Source organism: Scyliorhinus torazame, chromosome 18 (assembly GCF_047496885.1).
Source record: "Scyliorhinus torazame isolate Kashiwa2021f chromosome 18, sScyTor2.1, whole genome shotgun sequence".
Lineage (NCBI taxonomy): Eukaryota > Metazoa > Chordata > Chondrichthyes > Carcharhiniformes > Scyliorhinidae > Scyliorhinus > Scyliorhinus torazame.
The window spans coordinates 7,327,518-7,347,101 of record NC_092724.1 but is presented as its reverse complement, the minus strand read 5'-3'; the positions used below and the strand labels follow the sequence as shown (position 1 = coordinate 7,347,101).

General features: G+C 45.2%; 1 protein-coding gene across 5 annotated transcripts in view; it reads right to left on the bottom strand.

Annotated features, from left to right (window-relative positions):
• Nucleotides 1–19,584, bottom strand: part of LOC140394918 (mesoderm induction early response protein 2-like) — a 105,641-nt gene that overhangs the window by 60,136 nt on the left and 25,921 nt on the right. For all 5 annotated transcript variants that reach the window (XM_072482106.1, XM_072482108.1, XM_072482105.1 and 2 more), the window contains exon 5: nt 18,463–18,586. In XM_072482106.1, coding sequence (XP_072338207.1) covers nt 18,463–18,586 — 124 coding nt within the window. The remainder of the gene's footprint in view (nt 1–18,462; nt 18,587–19,584) is intronic.

Sequence of the window (19,584 nt, the reverse complement as noted above, 5' to 3'; positions counted from 1 at the left end):
TAAGTCCAGAATGGCCTGTTCCCTCGTGGGCTCCATCACAAGCTGTTCCAAAAAGCCCTCCTGTAAACATTCAATGAATTCCCTTTCTTTGGGTCCACTGGCAACATTATTTGCCCAGTCCACCTGCATATTGAAGTCCCCCATGATCACTGTGATCTTGTCTTTCTGGCATGCCGTTTCTATTTTGTGGTGCATTTTGTGCCCCTGGTCCTGACCACTGTTAGGAGGCCTGTACATAACTCCCATTATGGTTTTTTTGCCTTTGTGGTTCCTCAACTCTACCCACACAGACTCCACATCATCTGGCCCTATGTCGTTTAGTGCTATTGATTTAATTTCATTCCTAATTAACAAGGCAACCCCGCCCCCTCTGCCCACCTCTCTGTCTTTTCGATAGGTTGTGAATCCCTGGATGTTTAAATGCCAGTCCTGAACCCATAAGACATAGGAGCGGAAGTATGGCCATTCGTCCCATCGAGTCCACTCCACCTTCAATCATGGCTGATTTCAACTCCATTTACCCGCTCTCTCTCCATAGCCCTTAATTCCTCGAGAAATCAAGAATTTATCAACTTCTGTCTTAAAGACACTCAACGTCCCGGCCTCCACCGCCCTCTTTGGCAATGAATTCCACAGACCCACCACTCTCTGGCTGAAGAAATTTCTTCTCATCTCTATTCTAAAGTGACTCCCTTTTATTCTAAGGCTGTGCCCCTGGGTCCTAGTCTCCTCTGCTAATGGAAACAACTTCCCTACGTCCACCCTAAGCCATTCATTATCTTGTAAGTTTCTATTAGATCTCCCCTCAACCTCCTAAACTCCAATGAATATAATCCCAGGATCCTCAGATGTTCATCGCATGTTAGGCCTACCATTCCTGGGATCATCCGTGTGAATCTCCGCTGGACCCGCTCCAGTGCCAGTATGTCCTTCCTGAGGTGTGGGGCCCAAAATTGCTCACAGTATTCTAAATGGGGCCTAACTAATGCTTTATAAAGCTTCAGAAGTACATCCCTGCTTTTATATTCCAAGCCTCTTGAGATAAATGACAACACTGCATTTGCTTTCTTAATTACGGACTCAACCTGCAAGTTTACCTTTAGAGAATCCTGGACTAGGACTCCCAAGTCCCTTTGCACTTCAGCATTATGAATTTTGTCACCGTTTAGAAAATAGTCCATGCCTCTATTCTTTTTTCCAAAGTGCAAGACCTCGCACTTGCCCACGTTGAATTTCATCAGCCATTTCTTGGACCACTCTCCTAAACTGTCTAAATCTTTCTGCAGCCTCCCCACCTCCTCCATACTACCTGCCCCTCCACCTATCTTTGTATCATCGGCAAACTTAGCCAGAATGCCCCCAGTCCCGTCATCTAGATCGTTAATATATAAAGAGAACAGCTGTGGCCCCAACACTGAACCCTGCGGGACACCACTCGTCACCGGTTGCCATTCCGAAAAAGAACCTTTTATCGCAACTCTCTGCCTTCTGCCTGACAGCCAATCGTCAATCCATGATAGTACCTTGCCTCGAATACCATGGGCCCTTATTTTAATCAGCAGTCTCCCGTGAGGCACCTTATCAAAGGCCTTTTGGAAGTCAAGATAGATAACATCCATTGGCTCTCCTTGGTCTAACCTATTTGTTATCTCTTCAAAGAACTAAAAAACCCCTGCAACCACGTCTCTGTGATGCCTACCATATCATACCTGCCAGTCACAATCTGGGCCACACGCTCATCTACCTTGTTCCGTACATTGCGCGCATTTAAATATAGCACCTTTAATTCTCTATTGACCGTCCCTTTTTGTTTTCTCAGTGTGGTGGACCTTAGTTTACTGAGCCTTTCCATACACTGTGTCATATTTTGTGAGATGGGGACTATCGTAACCTCTCCTGAGTTCTGGCTTTTCCTGCTTTTTTGTATTCCTAAGCAGCTACGCTTCCCACTGATTACTTCACCTCTTGGTTCCCTGACTTTCCCTTCCCCCCCAATCTCTAGTTTAAAGTCCTATTGACCACCCTATTTACTCTTTTCGCCAGAATTAGGGGAATACGTGACATAGCTATAAGATGTTTATTTATGTGTTCTTTGTTTTTTCTTGTTTCTGTAAGGGGGGGGGGGGGGTGGGGGTTGTTGAAAATATGTAAACATTTGAATTAAAGTATTTTTTTAAAAAAAGAATCTTGGTATTAATAACCTCCAGATGAGATAACTTAAAGAAGCATGACCTCCGGATTTCAAATTCAGTTTGATGGGAAACTCATAGAACTAACCTGGTTTACACCAGAGAAAAAAGGCAATACGGAAATGAAATAACCTGCTCGCATAAACTTCTAGAGAAAGTAATGATTGAGGAATATGGTGAGATACACCTGGCTGGTCTATAAAAAAAAGGTGGGTGGGAGGCTTATTGGTCATATTGTCTTCATTGGGAACCTATGCCCCACAGGGCCCAATATATTCTGAAGATGTCCTTCTTCTCACCATAGCCACCACTTCTTTCTCCTCCAACTTTCTATTTTCTTCTTTTCTACATTGTCGTTTCCTACAGAAACCCTTCATCACAGGATCAATCACTCACATAACTGGTTGGCACATAAGTGTCAGTCACTTAAATCTACCTTGATCTAAAAGCAGGTGGGGGATGGGAGTCAATTCAGGACAATTTAAAAAGAGCAACTTGTAAACTCACTCCCAGTGAGTTCTCCCAGTGAGCCAGAGAAGACACAGCCAGAGTGAGGCAGCAAAGAGTGAGTTTGGGAATTTGAATCTAGGTAGGAATTCAAAGCTGGGTGGGCTTTTTATCCCTGATAAGTAGTGTTTCTGTTTTCTTTGGTATATTTATTTATTTTTTCCTTCGTTGTTTATTTTTTTTTTTTAATTATTTTTTTTGGGGGGGGGGGGGAATTGTAATTGTTGAAGTTAACCGAAGGTTTAAGACATGGCAGGAGATCTCAGACCCGTGTCATGCTCCTCGTGTGCGATGTGGGAGCTCAGGGACACGTCCACTGTCCCTGGCTCCTTCATGTGCAAGAAGTGTGGCCAGTTGCAGCTCCTGTTAGATCGCTTGACGGCTCTGGAGCTGCGGATGGACTCACTTTGGAGCATCCGCGATGCTGAGGACGTCGTGGATAGCACGTTTAGTGAGTTGGTCACACCGCAGGTGGAAGGTACTGAGGGAGATAAAAAATGGGTGACCAAAAGACAGAGCAAGAGTAGGAAGGCAGTGCAGGAGTCCTCTGCGGTCATCTCCCTGCAAAACAGATATACCGCTTTGGATACTGTTGAGGGAGATGGCTCACCAAGGGAAGGCAGCAGCAGCCAGGTTCACGGCACGGTGGCTGGATCTGCTGTGCAGCTGGGCAGGAAGAAAAATGGCAGGGGTATAGTGATAGGGGACTCAATTGTAAGGGGAATAGACAGGCGGTTCTGCGGATGCAATCGAGACTCCAGGATGGTATGATGCCTCCCTGGTGCAAGGGTCAAGGATGTCTTGGAGCGGCTGCAGAGAAGCCAGTCAAAAATCAAAAAGGGCGCCAGTACAAGGTACAGTGACTGAGGGGAGCTCAGTGAATAGGACCAGGAATACTAAAAGGAATAAAACAGGAAGTGAAAACATTAATGGTAAGCGACGCGGCAGGTTGTTACATGAAGATATGGGTTCAGAGACAAGGAAAATTAGGAGAAAGGTTAAGAGGAAATATAACTTAGGAGAGGTTACTGATCGAGGTGTTAAGATTCAGAACAGAGGTAAAAAAGCCAACATAAGTGTACTTTACCTGAATGCTCGTAGTATTCGGAATAAGGTAAATGAGTTGATGGCACAAATCATTGTGAATGACTATGATTTAGTGGTCATTACTGAAACATGGTTAAAGGATGGTCACAACTGGGAGTTAAATATCCAAGGGTATCAAACTATTCGGAAGGACAGAGTGGATGGTAAGGGAGGTGGTGTAGCTCTGTTATTTGAGGATGACATCCGGGCAACAGTAAGGGATGACATCGGTGCTATGGAGGATAAGGTTGAATCCATTTGGGTGGAAATCAGGAATAGTAAGGCGAAAATGTCACCGATAGTAGTATACAGGCCACCAAATAGTAACATTATGGTGGGGCAGGCAAGAAACAAAGAAATAACTGATGCATGTAGAAATGGATCAGCAGTTATCATGGGGGATTTTAATCTACATGTCGATTGGTTTAACCAGGTCGGTCAAGGCAGCCTTGAGGAGGAGTTTATAGAATGTATCCGCGATAGTTTCCTAGAACAGTATGTAATGGAACCTACGAGGGAACAAGCGGTCCTAGATCTGGTCCTGTGTAATGAGACAGGATTGATTCAGGATCTCATAGTTAGGGATCCTCTCGGAAGGAGCGATCACAATATGGTGGAATTTAAAATACAGATGGAGGGTGAGAAGGTAAAATCAAACACTAGTGTTTTGTGCTTAAACAAAGGAGATTACAATGGGATGAGAGAAGAACTAGCTAAGGTAGACTGGGAGCAAAGACTTTATGGTGAAACAGTTGAGGAACAGTGGAGAACCTTCCAAGCGATTTTTCACAGTGCTCAGCAAAGGTTTATACCAACAAAAAGGAAGGACGGTAGAAAGAGGGAAAATCGACCGTGGATATCTAAGGAAATAAGGGAGAGTATCAAATTGAAGGAAAAAGCATACAAAGTAGCAAAGATTAGTGGGAGACTAGAGGACTGGGAAATCTTTAGGGGGCAACAGAAAGCTATTAAAAAAGCTATAAAGAAGAGTAAGATAGATTATGAGAGTAAACTTGCTCAGAATATAAAAAGATAGTAAACGTTTCTACAAATATATAGAACAAAAAAGAGTGGCTAAGGTAAATATTGGTCCTTTAGAGGATGAGAAGGGAGATTTAATAATGGGAGATGAGGAAATGGCTGAGGAACTGAACAGGTTTTTTGGGCCGGTCTTCACAGTGGAAGACACAAATAACATGCCAGTGATTGATGGAAATGAGGCTATGACAGGTGAGGACCTTGAGAGGATTGTTATCACCAAGGAGGTAGTGATGGGCAAGCTAATGGGGCTAAAGGTAGACAAGTCTCCTGGCCCTGATGGAATGCATCCCACAGTGCTAAAAGAGATGGCTAGGGAAATTGCAAATGCACTAGTAATAATTTATCAAAATTCACTAGACTCTGGGGTGGTCCCGGCGGATTGGAAATTAGCAAACATGACACCACTATTTAAAAAAGGAGGTAGGCAGAAAGTGGGTAATTATAGGCCAGTGAGTTTAACTTCGGTTGTAGGGAAGATGCTGGAATCTATCATCAAGGAAAAAATAGCGAGGCACCTGGATGGAAATTGTCCCATTGGGCAGACGCAGCATGGGTTCATAAAGGGCAGGTCGTGCCTAACTAATTTAGTGGAATTTTTTGAGGACATTGAATGACCTAGCATTGCGCAGGTCAAGGACACACAGCCTGAGTGAGAGAGATACAGACCGAGTGAGAATTTGGTAATTTGGTGCAGTGAGGTAATTCGGTCAAGAGTGGGAAAAGGTGCTTTTTCCCTACTGTTTTGTTCTCTCTTTCTTCGGGCCTAATTTCGGGAGCCGTTCGGAGGAGGAGGAGCAGTCTCTGTGAGTATAAAAACCTAACGGAAACTTCCTGTTTTCCAGTTTGTTTCCCAAAAGTGACGTCAGAGGGAAGCTGTGATCTGAGTAGTTGATAGCAAATCTGCCCCAAATTTAAAAAAAAACACAGCTAAACTCCTAAACTTAAATTAAATTAATTAATTAGTGATGGCTGGTCAGGTGATGTGCTTGAGCTGCTTGATGTGGGAGCTGGCAGATCCCATTGCGAGCTGCAGCGACCACATCTGCAGTAAGTGTTGGCTGCTCGAAGAGCTCCGGCTCAGAGTTGATGAGCTGGAGTCTGAGCTTCAAACACTGAGGCACATCCGGGAGGGGGAGACTTACCTGGACACTGTGTTTCAGGAGGCAGTCACACCTGTCAGAGTAAGTAATTTAAATCCTGCCAGTGGCCAGGGACAGCAGGGTGTGACTGCAAGTCAGGCAGGTAAAGGGAACCAGCAGTCAGGAACTCAGGAGCCTCAGCCCTTGACTCTGTCCAACAGGTATGAGGCACTTTCTCCCTGTGTGGATGGCGAACAGGGCTGCAGGAAGGATGAGTCAGCTGACCAAGGCACCATGGTTCAGCAGGCCATTCAAGGGGAGGGAGTAAATAGGCAAGTTGTAGTTGTAGGGGATTCTATTATCAGGGGGATAGATAGTATCCTTTGTGAGCAGGATAAAGAGTCCCGCATGGTATGTTGCCTGCCCGGTGCTAGGGTGCGGGACATCTCTGACCGGCTTGAAAGGATACTGGAGAGGGAGGGGGAGGATCCAGTTGTTGTGGTCCATGTCGGTACCAACAACATAGGCAAGTCTAGGAAAGAGGACCTGTTTAGAGATTATAAAGAGCTAGGATTCAAATTAAAAAACAGGTCTTCAAGGGTCAAAATCTCCGGATTACTGCCCGAGCCACGTGCAAATTGGCATAGGGAGGCAAGAATAAGGGAAGTTAACACGTGGCTGAAAGAGTGGTGTGGGAAAGAGGGGTTCCTTTTCATGGGACACTGGCATCAGTTTTGGGACCGGGGGGACCTATACCGTTGGGATGGTCTCCACCTGAACCGAGCTGGGACCAGTGTTCTGGCGAAAAGAATAAATAGGGTGGTCAATAGGACTTTAAACTAAAGATTGGGGGGGAAGGGAAAGTCAGGGAACCAAGAGGTGAAGTAATCAGTGGGAAGCGTAGCTGCTTAGGAATACAAAAAAGCACGAAAAGACAAAACTCAGGAGAGGTTACGATAGTCCCCATCCCACAAAATATGACAGTGTATGGAAAGGCTCAGTAAACCAAGGTCCACCACACTAAGAAAACAAAAAGGGACGGTCAATAGAGAATTAAAGGTGCTATATTTAAATGCGCGCAGTGTACGGAACAAGGTAGATGAGCTTGTGGCCCAGATTGTGACTGGCGGGTATGATGTGGTAGGCATCACAGAGACATGGTTGCAGGGGGTTCAGGACTGGCATTTAAACATCCAGGGATTCACAACCTATCGAAAAGACAGGGAGGTGGGCAGAGGGGGCGGGGTTGCCTTGTTAATTAGGAATGAAATTAAATCAATAGCACTAAATGACATAGGGTCAGATGATGTGGAGTCTGTGTGGGTAGAGTTGAGGAACCACAAAGGCAAAAAAACCATAATGGGAGTTATGTACAGGCCTCCTAACAGTGGTCAGGACCGGGGGCACAAAATGCACCACGAAATAGAAAGTGCATGTCAGAAAGGCAAGGTCACAGTGATCATGGGGGACTTCAATATGCAGGTGGACTGGGTAAATAATGCTGCCAGTGGACCCAAGGAAAGGGAATTCATTGAATGTTCACAGGAGGGCTTTTTGGAACAGCTTGTGATGGTGCCCACGAGGGAACAGGCCATTCTGGACTTAGTGTTATGTAATGAGCCAGACTTGAGTAAAGATCTTAAAGTAAGGGAGCACTTAGGAGGCAGTGATCATAATATGGTAGAATTCAATCTCCAATTTGAAAGAAAGAAGGTAGAATCAGATGTAAAGGTGTTACAGTTAAATAAAGGTAACTACAGGGGCATGAGGGAGGAACAGACGAAAATCGACTGGGAGCACAGCCTAGTGGGAAAGACAGTAGAACAGCAATGGCAGGAGTTTCTGGGAGTAATTGAGGACACAGTGCAGAGGTTCATCCCAAAGAAAAGAAAGGTTATCAGAGGGGGGATTAGGCAGCCATGGCTGACAAAGGAAGTTAGGGAATGCATCAAAGCAAAAGAGAAAGCCTATAATGTGGCAAAGAGTAGTGGGAAGTCAGAAGATTGGGAAGGCTACAAAAACAAACACAGGATAACAAAGAGAGAAATAAGGAAAGAGAGGATCAAATATGAAGGTAGGCTAGCCAGTAACATTAGGAATGATAGTAAAAGTTTCTTTAAATACATTAAAAACAAACGGGAGGCAAAAGTTGACATTGGGCCGCACCAAAATGACGCTGGTAATTTTGTGATGGGAGACAAGGAAATAGCTGAGGAACTAAATAAGTACTTTGCGTCAGTCTTCACAGTAGAAGACATGAGTAATATCCCACCAATTCCGGAGAGTAAGGGGGCAGAGTTGAATATGGTAGCCATCACAAAGGAGAAAGTGCTAGAGAAACTAAGAGGTCTAAAAAATGATAAATCTCCGGGCCCAGATAGACTACATCCTAGAGTTCTAAAGGAGATAGCTGAAGAAATAGTGGAGGCGTTAGTTATGATCTTTCAAAAGTCACTGGAGTCCGGGAAAGACCCAGAGGATTGGAAAATCGCTGTTGTAACCCCCCTGTTCAAGAAGGGAACAAGGAAAAAGATGGAAAATTATAGGCCAATTAGCCTAACCTCGGTTGTTGGCAAGATTCTAGAATCCATTGTTAAGGATGAGATTTCTAAATTCTTGGAAGTGCAGGGTCAGATTAGGACAAGTCAGCATGGATTTAGTAAGGGGAGGTCGTGCCTGACAAACCTGTTAGAGTTCTTTGAAGAGATAACAAATAGGTTAGACCAAGGAGAGCCAATGGATGTTATCTATCTTGACTTCCAAAAGGCCTTTGATAAGGTGCCTCACGGGAGACTGAGTAAAATAAGGGCCCATGGTATTCGAGGCAAGGTACTAACATGGATTGACGATTGGCTGTCAGGCAGAAGGCAGAGAGTTGGGATAAAAGGTTCTTTTTCGGAATGGCAACCGGTGACGAGTGGTGTCCCACAGGGTTCAGTGTTGGGGCCACAGCTGTTCTCTTTATATATTAACGATCTAGATGACGGGACTGGGGGCATTCTGGCTAAGTTTGCCGATGATACAAAGATAGGTGGAGGGGCAGGTAGTATGGAGGAGGAGAGGAGGCTGCAGAAAGATTTAGACAGTTTAGGAGAGTGGTCCAAGAAATGGCTGATGAAATTCAACGTGGGCAAGTGCGAGGTCTTGCACTTTGGAAAAAAGAATAGAGGCATGGACTATTTTCTAAACGGTGACAAAATTCCTAATGCTGAAGTGCAAAGGGACTTGGGAGTCCTAGTCCAGGATTCTCTAAAGGTAAACTTGCAGGTTGAGTCCGTAATTAGGAAAGCAAATGCAATGTTGTCATTCATCCCAAGAGGCTTGGAATATAAAAGCAGGGATGTACTTCTGAAGCTTCATAAAGCATTAGTTAGGCCCCATTTAGAATACTGTGAGCAATTTTGGGCCCCACACCTCAGGAAGGACATACTGGCACTGGAGCGGGTCCAGCGGAGATTCACACGGATGATCCCAGGAATGGTAGGCCTAACATACGATGAACGTCTGAGGATCCTGGGATTATATTCATTGGAGTTTAGGAGGTTGAGGGGAGATCTAATAGAAACTTACAAGATAATGAATGGCTTAGATAGGGTGGATGTAGGGAAGTTGTTTCCATTAGCAGGGGAGACTAGGACCCGGGGGCACAGTCTTAGAATAAAAGGGAGTCACTTTAGAACAGAGATGAGGAGAAATTTCTTCAGCCAGAGAGTGGTGGGTCTGTGGAATTCATTGCCACAGAGGGCGGTGGAGGCCGGGACGTTGAGTGTCTTTAAGACAGAAGTTGATAAATTCTTGATTTCTCGAGGAATGAAGGGCTATGGAGAGACAGCGGGTAAATGGAGTTGAAATCAGCCATGATTGAATGGCGGAGTGGCCACGATGGGCCGAATGGCCTTACTTCCGCTCCTATGTCTTATGGTCTTATGGACATTACCAGTGCGGTAGATAACAGGGAGCCAATGGGTGTGGTATATCTGGATTTCCAGAAAGCCTTTGACAAGGTGCCACTCAAAAGGTTGCTGCATAAGATAAAGATGCATGGCATTAAGGGTAAAGTAGTCGCATGGATAGAGGATTGGTTAATTAATAGAAAGCAAAGAGTGGGGATTAATGGGTGTTTCTCTGGTTGGCAATCAGTAGCTAGTGGTGTCCCTCAGGGATCAGTGTTGGGCCCACAACTGTTCACAATTTACATAGATGATTTGGAGTTGGGGACCAAGGGCAATGTGTCCAAGTTTGCAGACAACACTAAGATAAGTGGTAAAGCAAAAAGTGCAGACGATACTGGAAGTCTGCAGAGGGATTTGGATAGGATAAGTGAATGGGCTAGGGTCTGGCAGATGGAATACAATGTTGACAAATGTGAGGTTATCCATTTTGGTAGGAATAACAGCAAAAGGGATTATTTAAATGATCAAATATTAAAACATGCTGCTGTGCAGAGAGACCTGGGTGTGCTAGTGCATGAGTCGCAAAAAGTTGGTTTTCAGGTGCAACAGGTGATTAAGGCGGCAAATGGAATTTTGTCCTTCATTGCTAGAGGGATGGAGTTTAAGACTAGGGAGGTTCTGCTGCAATTGTATAAGGTGTTAGTGAGGCCACACCTGGAGTATGGTGTTCAGTTTTGGTCTCCTTACTTGAGAAAGGACGTACTGGCACTGGAGGGTGTGCAGGAGATTCATTAGGTTAATCCCAGAGTTGAAGGATTACGAGGAGAGGTTGAGTAGACTGGGACTGTACTCGTTGGAATTTAGAAGGATGAGGGGGGATCTGATAGAAACATATAAGATTATGAAGGGAATAGATAGTATAGATGCAGGCAGGTTGTTTCCACGGGCGGGTGAAAGCAGAACTAGGGCGCATAGCCTGAAAATAAGGGGAAGTAGATTTAGGACTGAGTTTAGGAGGAACTTCTTCATCAAAAGGGTTGTGAATCTATGGAATTCCTTGCCCAGTGAAGCAGTAGAGGCTACTTCATTAAATGTTTTTAAGATAAAGATAGATAGTTTTTTGAAGAATAAAGGGATTAAGGGTTATGGTGTTCGGGCCGGAAAGTGGAGCTGAGTCCACAAAAGATCAGCCATGATCTCATTGAATGGTGGAGCAGGCTCGAGGGGCCAGATGGCCTACTCCTGCTTCTAGTTCTTAGGTTCTTATGTATGTTGACCTGTTTCCTTCATGCACCTGCTCCAAACTTCATTGATCTGGTCAAATCCCTCTTTTAATTTTCATCCTTCGTCTTTAATCTTTCGTGGCCATGTCAGAACTACAGATCATTCATGTATTTCAAACTGGGTGAACATTACGCAACTTAATTATCTTAAATTCATAATGATGTGGAGATGCCGGCGTTGGACTGGGGTTGGCACAGGAAGAAGTCTTACGACTTGGGCAGCACGGGAGCGTTGTGGATAGCACAATTGCTTCACAGCTCCAGGGTCCCAGGTTCGATTCCCCGCTGGGTCACTGTCTGTGCGGAGTCTGCACATCCTCCCCGTGTGTGCGTGGGTTTCCTCCGGGTGATCCGGTTTCCTCCCACAGTCCAAAGACGTGCAGATTCGGTGGATTGGCCATGATAAATTGCCCTTAGTGTCCAAAATTGCCCTTAGTGTTGGGTGGGGTTACTGGGTTATGGGGATAGGGTGGAGGTGTTGACCTTGGGTAGGGTGCTCTTTCCAAGAGCCGGTGCAGACTCGATGGGCTGAATGGCCTCCTTCTGCACTGTAACTTCTATGATAATCTGTGACACCAGGTTAAAGTCCAACAGGTTTGTTTCGAATCACTAGTTTTCGGATCACAGCTCCTTCATCGGGTAAGTTTTTATAATGTCATGACATAAATTGAAAGTATTGGTTATAAAAATTGGACATGGTCTTTTAAAAAAAAAAATTATTATTTAAAAAAAAAGAGCAGCCAATTCATTTTTCCAATTTAGCGTGGCCAATCCACCTACCCTGCACATCTTTTGGGTTGTGGGGGCGAAACCCGGACAAACTCGGGGAGAATGTGCAAACTCCACCCAGACAGTGACCCAGAGCTGGGATTGAACCTGGGGCCTCAGCCCAGTGAGGCAGCAGTGCTAACCACTGCGACACAGTGCTGCCCTGGACATGGTCTTATTAAGAGCACATCTGGAATACACTGACCCGGTTGGTTGCTTATCTCAGAACAGATATCGAGCTAATCTGAGAGCACTCAACAAGGCTACAATACCAAAACTTAAAGAGGCCCGGGTGATGTAGTTGTCAACTGAGACGTTTCTTCCGCCAGAAAAGAATATGAAGTGGAATTTCTTTTTTTGAAGTTGCAGAAAATTGTCCCACTTGCTTGCATTGTACAGAATTTTAGAGTTAAGCTGCATAAATTCAATTTTTTTTTAAGAGAAAGGGATAGTCAATATATGGAACTAACTATCACCATAGGATGTTGAACGGAAACTTTTAAATGAGATTTCATTCCCAAGATCTGTAACGGATTTATGGTTATTAAAATGTTAGGGTGACACAGTGGTTAGCATTGCCGCCTCACAGTGCCAGGGACCCGGGTTCATTTCTGGCCTTAGGTGACTGTGTGGAGTTTGCATCCTGTGTCTGCGTGGGTTTCCTCTGGGTGCTCCGGTTTCCTCCCACAGTCCAAAGATGCGCAGGTTAGGTGGGGTTACAGGGATAGGGCAGGAGAGTGATTGGATTGGATTTATTGTCATATGTACCGAGGAACAGTGAAAAGTATTGTTCTGCATACAGTCCAGACATATCGTTCCATACATGAAATAAAACATAGGACATACATAAATACACAATGTAAATACATAGGCACAGGCATCGGGTGAAGCATACAGGAGTGTAGTACTACTCAGTAGAGAAGGTGTGTGAAGAGATCAGTTCAGTTCATAAGGTCATTCAGGAGTCTGCTAACAGCGGGGAAGAAGCTGTTTTTGAATCTGTTGGTGTGTGCTCAGACTTTTGTATCTCCTGCCCGATGGAAGAAATTGGAAGAGAGAATAACCTGGGTGGGAGGGCCTTTGATTCTTCTGCCTCTGTTTCCAAGGCAGCGGGAGTTGTAGACAGAGTCAATGGATGGGAGGCAGGTTCGTGTGATGGACTGGCTGTGTTCACGACTCTGAAGTTTCTTACGGCCTTGGGCCGAGCAGTTGCCATACCAGGCTGTGATTCGGCCAGATAGGATGCTTTCTATGGTGCATCTGTAAAAATTGGTAAGAGTCAATGTGAACATGCCAAATTTCCTTAGTTTCCTGAGGACGTATAGGCGCTGTTGTGCTTTCTTGGTCATAGCGCTGATGTCGGTGGACCAGGACAGATTGTTGGTGATGATGTTTGAAGCTGTCAACTATCTCCACCTCGACACTATTGATGCAGACGGGAGTGTGTATGATACTTCGCTTCCTGAAGTCAATGACCAGTTCCTTAGTTTTGCTGATGTTGGGCTGATGTCAGAGGGTCGGTGCAGACTCGTTGGGAAGTTTCATTAGACCATAAGACATAGGAGCAGAATTAGGCTACTTGGCCCATCGAGTCTGCTCCGCCATTCAATCATGGCTGATATTTTCTCATTCCCATTCTCCTGCCTTCTCCCCATAACCCCTGATCCCCTTATTAATCAAGAACCTATCTATCTCTGTCTTAAAGACACTCAGTGAATTGGCCTCCTCAGCCTTCTGCGGCAAAGAGTTCCACAGATTCACCACCCTCTGGCTGAAGAAATTCCTCCTCATCTCTGTTTTAAAGGATCATCCCTTTAGTCTGAGATGGTGTCCTCTGGTTCTAGTTTTTCCTACAAGTGGAAACATCCTCCCCACGTCCACTCTATCCAAGCCTCGCAGTATCTTGCAAGTTTCAATAAGATTCCCTCTCATCCTTCTAAACTCCAACGAGTACAGACCCAGAGTCCTCAAATGTTCCTCATACGACAAGTTCTTCATTCCAGGGATCATTCTTGTGAATCTCCTCTGGACCTTTTCCAAGGCCAGCACATCCTTCCTTAGATATAGATTTTTTCAATATATAAAAGGTAAGAGAGAGGCAAAAATAGACATTGGACCACTAGAACACTTGGCTGTAAAAGTAATAATAGGAAACAAAGAAATGGCAGACAAACTGAATAGTTACTTTGCATCAGTCTTCACGGTGGAAGACACCAGTGGGAAGCCAGAGCTCCGGGAGAACCAGGGGGCAGAGGTGAATGCAGTGACCATTACTAAGGAGAAGGTTCTGAAGGTTCTTCTCTGCCTTCTGCAAGTCAGCCAATCCTCTGCCAGGATCTTACCCTGAACACCATGAGCTCTTAACTTATTTAACAGTCTCCTATGCGGCACCTTGTCAAAGGCCTTCTGGAAATCTAAATAAATCACGTCCACTGGTTCTCCTTTGTCTAACTTCCTTGTTACCTTCTCAAAGACGTCTAACAGATTTGTCAGACACAACCTCCCTTTGACAAAGCCGTGTTGACTCAGTCCTAATTTACAATGCACTTCCAAGTGCTTCGCGATCTCATCTTTAATAACAGACTCTAAAATCTTAGCAATGACCGAAGTCAGGCTAACCGGCCTATAGTTGCCCATTCCCTTCACTTGCTTCCCTTCCTTCTTAAACAGTGGTGTTACATTAGCCACCTTCCAGTCCACTGGGACCCTTTCTGCCTCCAGTGATTCCTGAAAGATCATCACTAATGCCTCCACAATTTCCTCAGCTATCTCTTTTAGGACCCTGGGGTGTAGTCCATCCGGTTCAGGTGACTTATCCACCTTCAGACCTTTCAGTTTCCCCAGAACCTTCTCCTTAGTAATGGTCACTGCATTCACCTCTGCCCCCTGGTTCTCCTGGAGCTCTGGCTTCCCACTGGTGTCTTCCACCGTGAAGACTGATGCAAAGTAACTATTCAGTTCGTCTGCCATTTCTTTGTTTCCTCTTATTACTTTTACAGCCAAATGTTCTAGTGGTCCAATGTCTATTTTTGCCTCTCTCTTACCTTTTATATATTGAAAAAATCTCTTCCTATCTTCTTTTATATTATGAGCTAGCTTGCACTCATACTTCATCTTCTCCCCCCCTACTGCTTTTATAGTTGTCCTCTGTTCGCTTTTAAAGGCTTCCCAATCCTCTGGTTTCCCACTAATCCTCGCCGCTTTTCTGCTTTTTCTTTCGCCTTCTTGCTGTCCTTGGCATCCCTCGTCAGCCATGGATGCCTTGTCCTCCCCTTAGCATGTTTCCTCCTCCTTGGGATGAATTTCTGTTGTGCCTCCCTAATAACCCCCAAAAACTCCTGCCATTGCTGTTCCACTGTCTTCCCTGCTAGGCTCCTTTTCCAATCAACTCTGGCCAGCTCCTCCCTCATGTCTTTGTAGTTACCCTTATTTAATTGTAATACCGTTACATCTGATTCCAGCTTCTCCCTCTCAAACTGCAGGGTAAATTCTGTCATATTGTGGTCACTGCTCCCTAAGGGTTCCTTCACCTTAAGTTCCTAATCAAGCCTGCCTCATTACACATCACCAAATCCAGAATTGCCTGTTCCCTAGTAGGCTCTGGCACAAACTGCTCCAAAAAACCCATCTCTTAGACATTCCACAAATTCCATTTATTGGGATCCACTACCAACCTGATTTTCCCAGTCAATCTGCATATTGAAGGACCCATGATTATTGTAATATTACCTTTTTTACATGCCTTTTCTATCTCCTGATTTATTTTCTGCCCCACATCCTGACTACTGCTAGCGGGCCTGTACATAACTCCCATCAGGGTCTTTTTACCTTTGTGATTCTTTAACTCTACCCACAGAGATTCTATGCTGGTTTAGCACAGGGCTAAATAGCTGGCTTTTAAAGCAGACCAAGGCAGGCCAGCAGCACGGTTCAATTCCCGTACCAGCCTCCCCGAACAGGCGCCGGAATGTGGCGACTAGGGGCTTTTCACAGTAATTTCATTTGAAGCCTACTTGTGACAATAAGCGATTTTCATTTCATTTCTATGCCTTCTGATCCCATATCGCTCCTTGCTATCGATTTAACTTCATTCCTTACTAACAATGCAACCCCGCCCCCTTTTCCCATCTGCCTGTCCTTTCGATAGGACATATATCCTTGGATATTTAGATCCAAGCCCTGATCCCCTTGCAGCCACGTCTCTGTGATGCCCACAACATCGTACCGGGCAATTTCAATGTGCGCAACAAACTCATTTACCTTGTTCCGTATACTGCGCGCATTTAGGTACAACACCCTCAATCCTGCATTGGCCACCTCCCTTTTCACACTCTCCTCAGTCATTGTACCCTGTACTATGGCCCTTGTTGATTTTTGACTATGGCTTCTCTGCCTTATACTTACTCCCTTACTGCTTTTTGTTTCTGGCCCAGTTTTACTTCCCTCTGACCTCGGTTCCCATCCCCCTGCCACATTAGTTTAAACCCTCCCCAACAGCACCAGCAAACCCCCCCCCCACCAGGACATCTGTTCCATTCCTGCCCAGGTGCAGACCGTCTGGTTTGTACTGGTCCCACCTCCCCCAGAACCGGTTCTAATGCCCCAGGAATTTGAATCCCTCCATCTTGCACCATCTCTCGAGCCACGTATTCATCCTATCTATCCTGACATTCCTACTCTGACTAGCCCATGGCACTGGTAGCAATCCTGAGATTACTATCTTTGAGGTCCTACTTTTTAGTTTAACTCCTAACTCCTTGAATTCAGCTTGTAGGACCTCATCCCGTTTTTTACCTATATCGTTGGTGTCTATGTGAACCACGACAGCTGACTGTTCACCCTCCCTCCCCCAGAATGTCCTGCAGCCACTCCGAGACATCCTTGACCCTTGCACCAGGGAGGCAACACACCATCCTGGAGTCTCGATTGCGTCCGCAGAACCGCCTGTCTATTACCCTCCCAATTGAGTCCCCTATCAATATAGCCCTGCCATTCTTCTTCCTGCCCTCCTGTGCAGCAGAGCCAGCCACCGTGCCATGAACCTGGCTGCTGCTGCTTTCCCCTGGTGAGCCATCTCCCTCAACAATATCCAAAGCGGTATATCTGTTTTGCAGGGAGATGACCGCACTGCCTTCCTACTCTTGCTCTGTCTTTTGGTCACCCATTTTCTATCTCCCTCAGTAATTTGTAGTTGGTGTGACCAACTCGCTAAACATGCTATCCACGACATCCTCAGCATCGCGGATGCTCCAAAGTGAGTCCATCCGCAGCTCCAGAGCCATCAAGCGGTCTAACGGGAGCTGCAGCTGGACACGCCTCTTGCACGTGAAGGAGCCAGGGTCAGTGGACGTGTCCCTGAGCTCCAAAATCGCGCACTAGGAGCATGACACGGGTCTGGGATCTCCTGCCATGACTTAAACCTTAGGTTAACTTATAACAACTACAATTCCCAAAATCGAAAGAAAAAAATAAATAAAGACAAATGAAAAGAAAAACTACTTACCGGTTACTTTCCAGGGATAAAAAGCACCTCCTCCCCACCCAGCTTCAAATTCCCAAATTCACTCTTCGCTGTGCCTCACTCTGGCTGTCTCTTCTTTGGCTCACTAGGAGAACTCACTTGGAGTGAGTTAAAGTTGCTCTTTTTAAATTGGCCTGAGTTGACTCCCCCCCTCCACCTGCTTTTAGATCAAAGTAGCTTAAGGTGACTGACACTTAACTGCCAACCAGTTATGTGAGTGGGTGGGGAAGTCCCTTGTTAATCTTCACTGCACAATTCTAGATTAATTTAAATTCCTGAAATTTAAAAAGGAACAGTCTTAACGATTCAATTCCCACCTAGCTTCAAATTCCCAAACTCACTCTTCGCTGTGCCTCACTCTGGCTGTGTCTTCTCTGGCTCACTGGGAGAACTCACCATTAGAAAGAAAAGAAGCCAAAAAATCGGAATGGGCAGTAGGAGATGATCCATTGATCTCCCCTATCCGGAATATGTTACCAATGTGGTTCTTGTGTTGCTACAGTCAACGGTCATACATGGAATATAACCAACCAGGGATGAATAATGCAGATTGAAAGATTTTCCCAAATTATTTGCACTGTGAGATCATGTTGCCTTTCTCCGCCCTGATGTACAAGTTGCACTCGGCCAAATTTAATTAATTGCTTCCCCAAAGGATGGTAATAAAAAAAGTAGAAGTTATGATTAAGAAAACATAGGTTCAAATGTAACTTTGAGATTGATAACATTAAAGCAAAGTGATCGACACCTGAAATGGACTTTCAGGCAGAAAGGTAGAAGCGAAAACCATGGAATAATTTAACAAACAACAGATAGAGCAATGGGAGTGCAGAGTTGCTCTGGATGAATGAATTAAAACAGGTTAGGCAGCCTTCCCCATCCATAGGGGCAGTTTAGCACAGAGCTAAATCGCTGGCTTTGAAAGCAGACCGAGGCAGGCCAGCAGCACGGTTCAATTCCCGTACCACCCTCCCCGAACAGGTGCCGGAATGCTTTTCGCAGTAACTTCATTTGAAGCCTACTTGTGACAATAAGCGATTTTCATTTCATTTCATTTCATAAGGAACTTGTAAACCATCACCGTATAGAACTTACATCTCAGAGGGTGGGGAAATAAATCAGATGCGTCATGGGAAGTGACTGACGGAGTCAAATCATCTGCTGAAGACTGTGTTTCTTCCTCCTCTTCTCCAGAAAGAAGATCTTTAGCGATTTGTTCCTGTCAACAAAGGCAGGGGTTTATCGTTTATTTAGACATTCAGCAGTTTTGCAGGAAGACCTGAACAATAACAGGCAAGTAACATTTGCACCACCCAAGTAGATGGCGACAGCCATCTCCCAACAGGAAAACGTCTAACCACCTTCAGTGACATTCAATGACATTAACATCGTACAACTCCCCACCACTAACAACTTGAGTGTCACCATGAACCAGACATTTAACGGGACCAGCCACAATCCTGGCTTGGGTCACTGTCTGTGCGGAGTCTGCACATTCTCCGTGTGTGTGTGGGTTTCCTCCGGGTGCTCCGGTTTCCTCCCACAAGTCCCGAAAGACGTGCTTGTTCGGTGAATTGGACATTCTGAATTCTCCCTCTGTGTACCCGAACAGGCATTGGAGTGTGGCGACTAGGGTATTTCCACAGTAACTTCATTGCAGTGTTAGTGTGAGCCTACCTGTGACACAAATAAAGATTATAAATACTGTGACCACAAGAACAAGTCAGAGATTTGATATTCTGTGTTGAGTGACTGATCTCCCAACTCCAAAGCCTTTCCACCATTTAAAACGCACAAATTAGGAACATGATGGAACACAGGTCCGACACTCAAGAAATTCAATACAAAGCAACCTACACAACTGGCAGGCCATCCACCACCTTCGACATTCACCCCCTCCACCAACAGAGCATCAGGTCTGCAGCGTGTACTATCTACAAGATGCACTGCAGCAACTCACCCAGGCTCTTTCAAAGCACCTTCCAAATTCGTGACTTCTATCATCTTATCAGGACAGGGGCACAGAGTGTATGTAGAACACGGCACCTGCAAATTTTCCTCCTAGCCCACACACCATTCTAACAATGAAATGCATCAAATACATCAAAATGCTGGTGCTCTCTCCCTAACAACACTGGAGGAACACCTTCACCACATGGACTGCAGCAGCTCAGGATGCCTGTTCAACACAACCTTCCAAAGAGTAATTAAGGATGA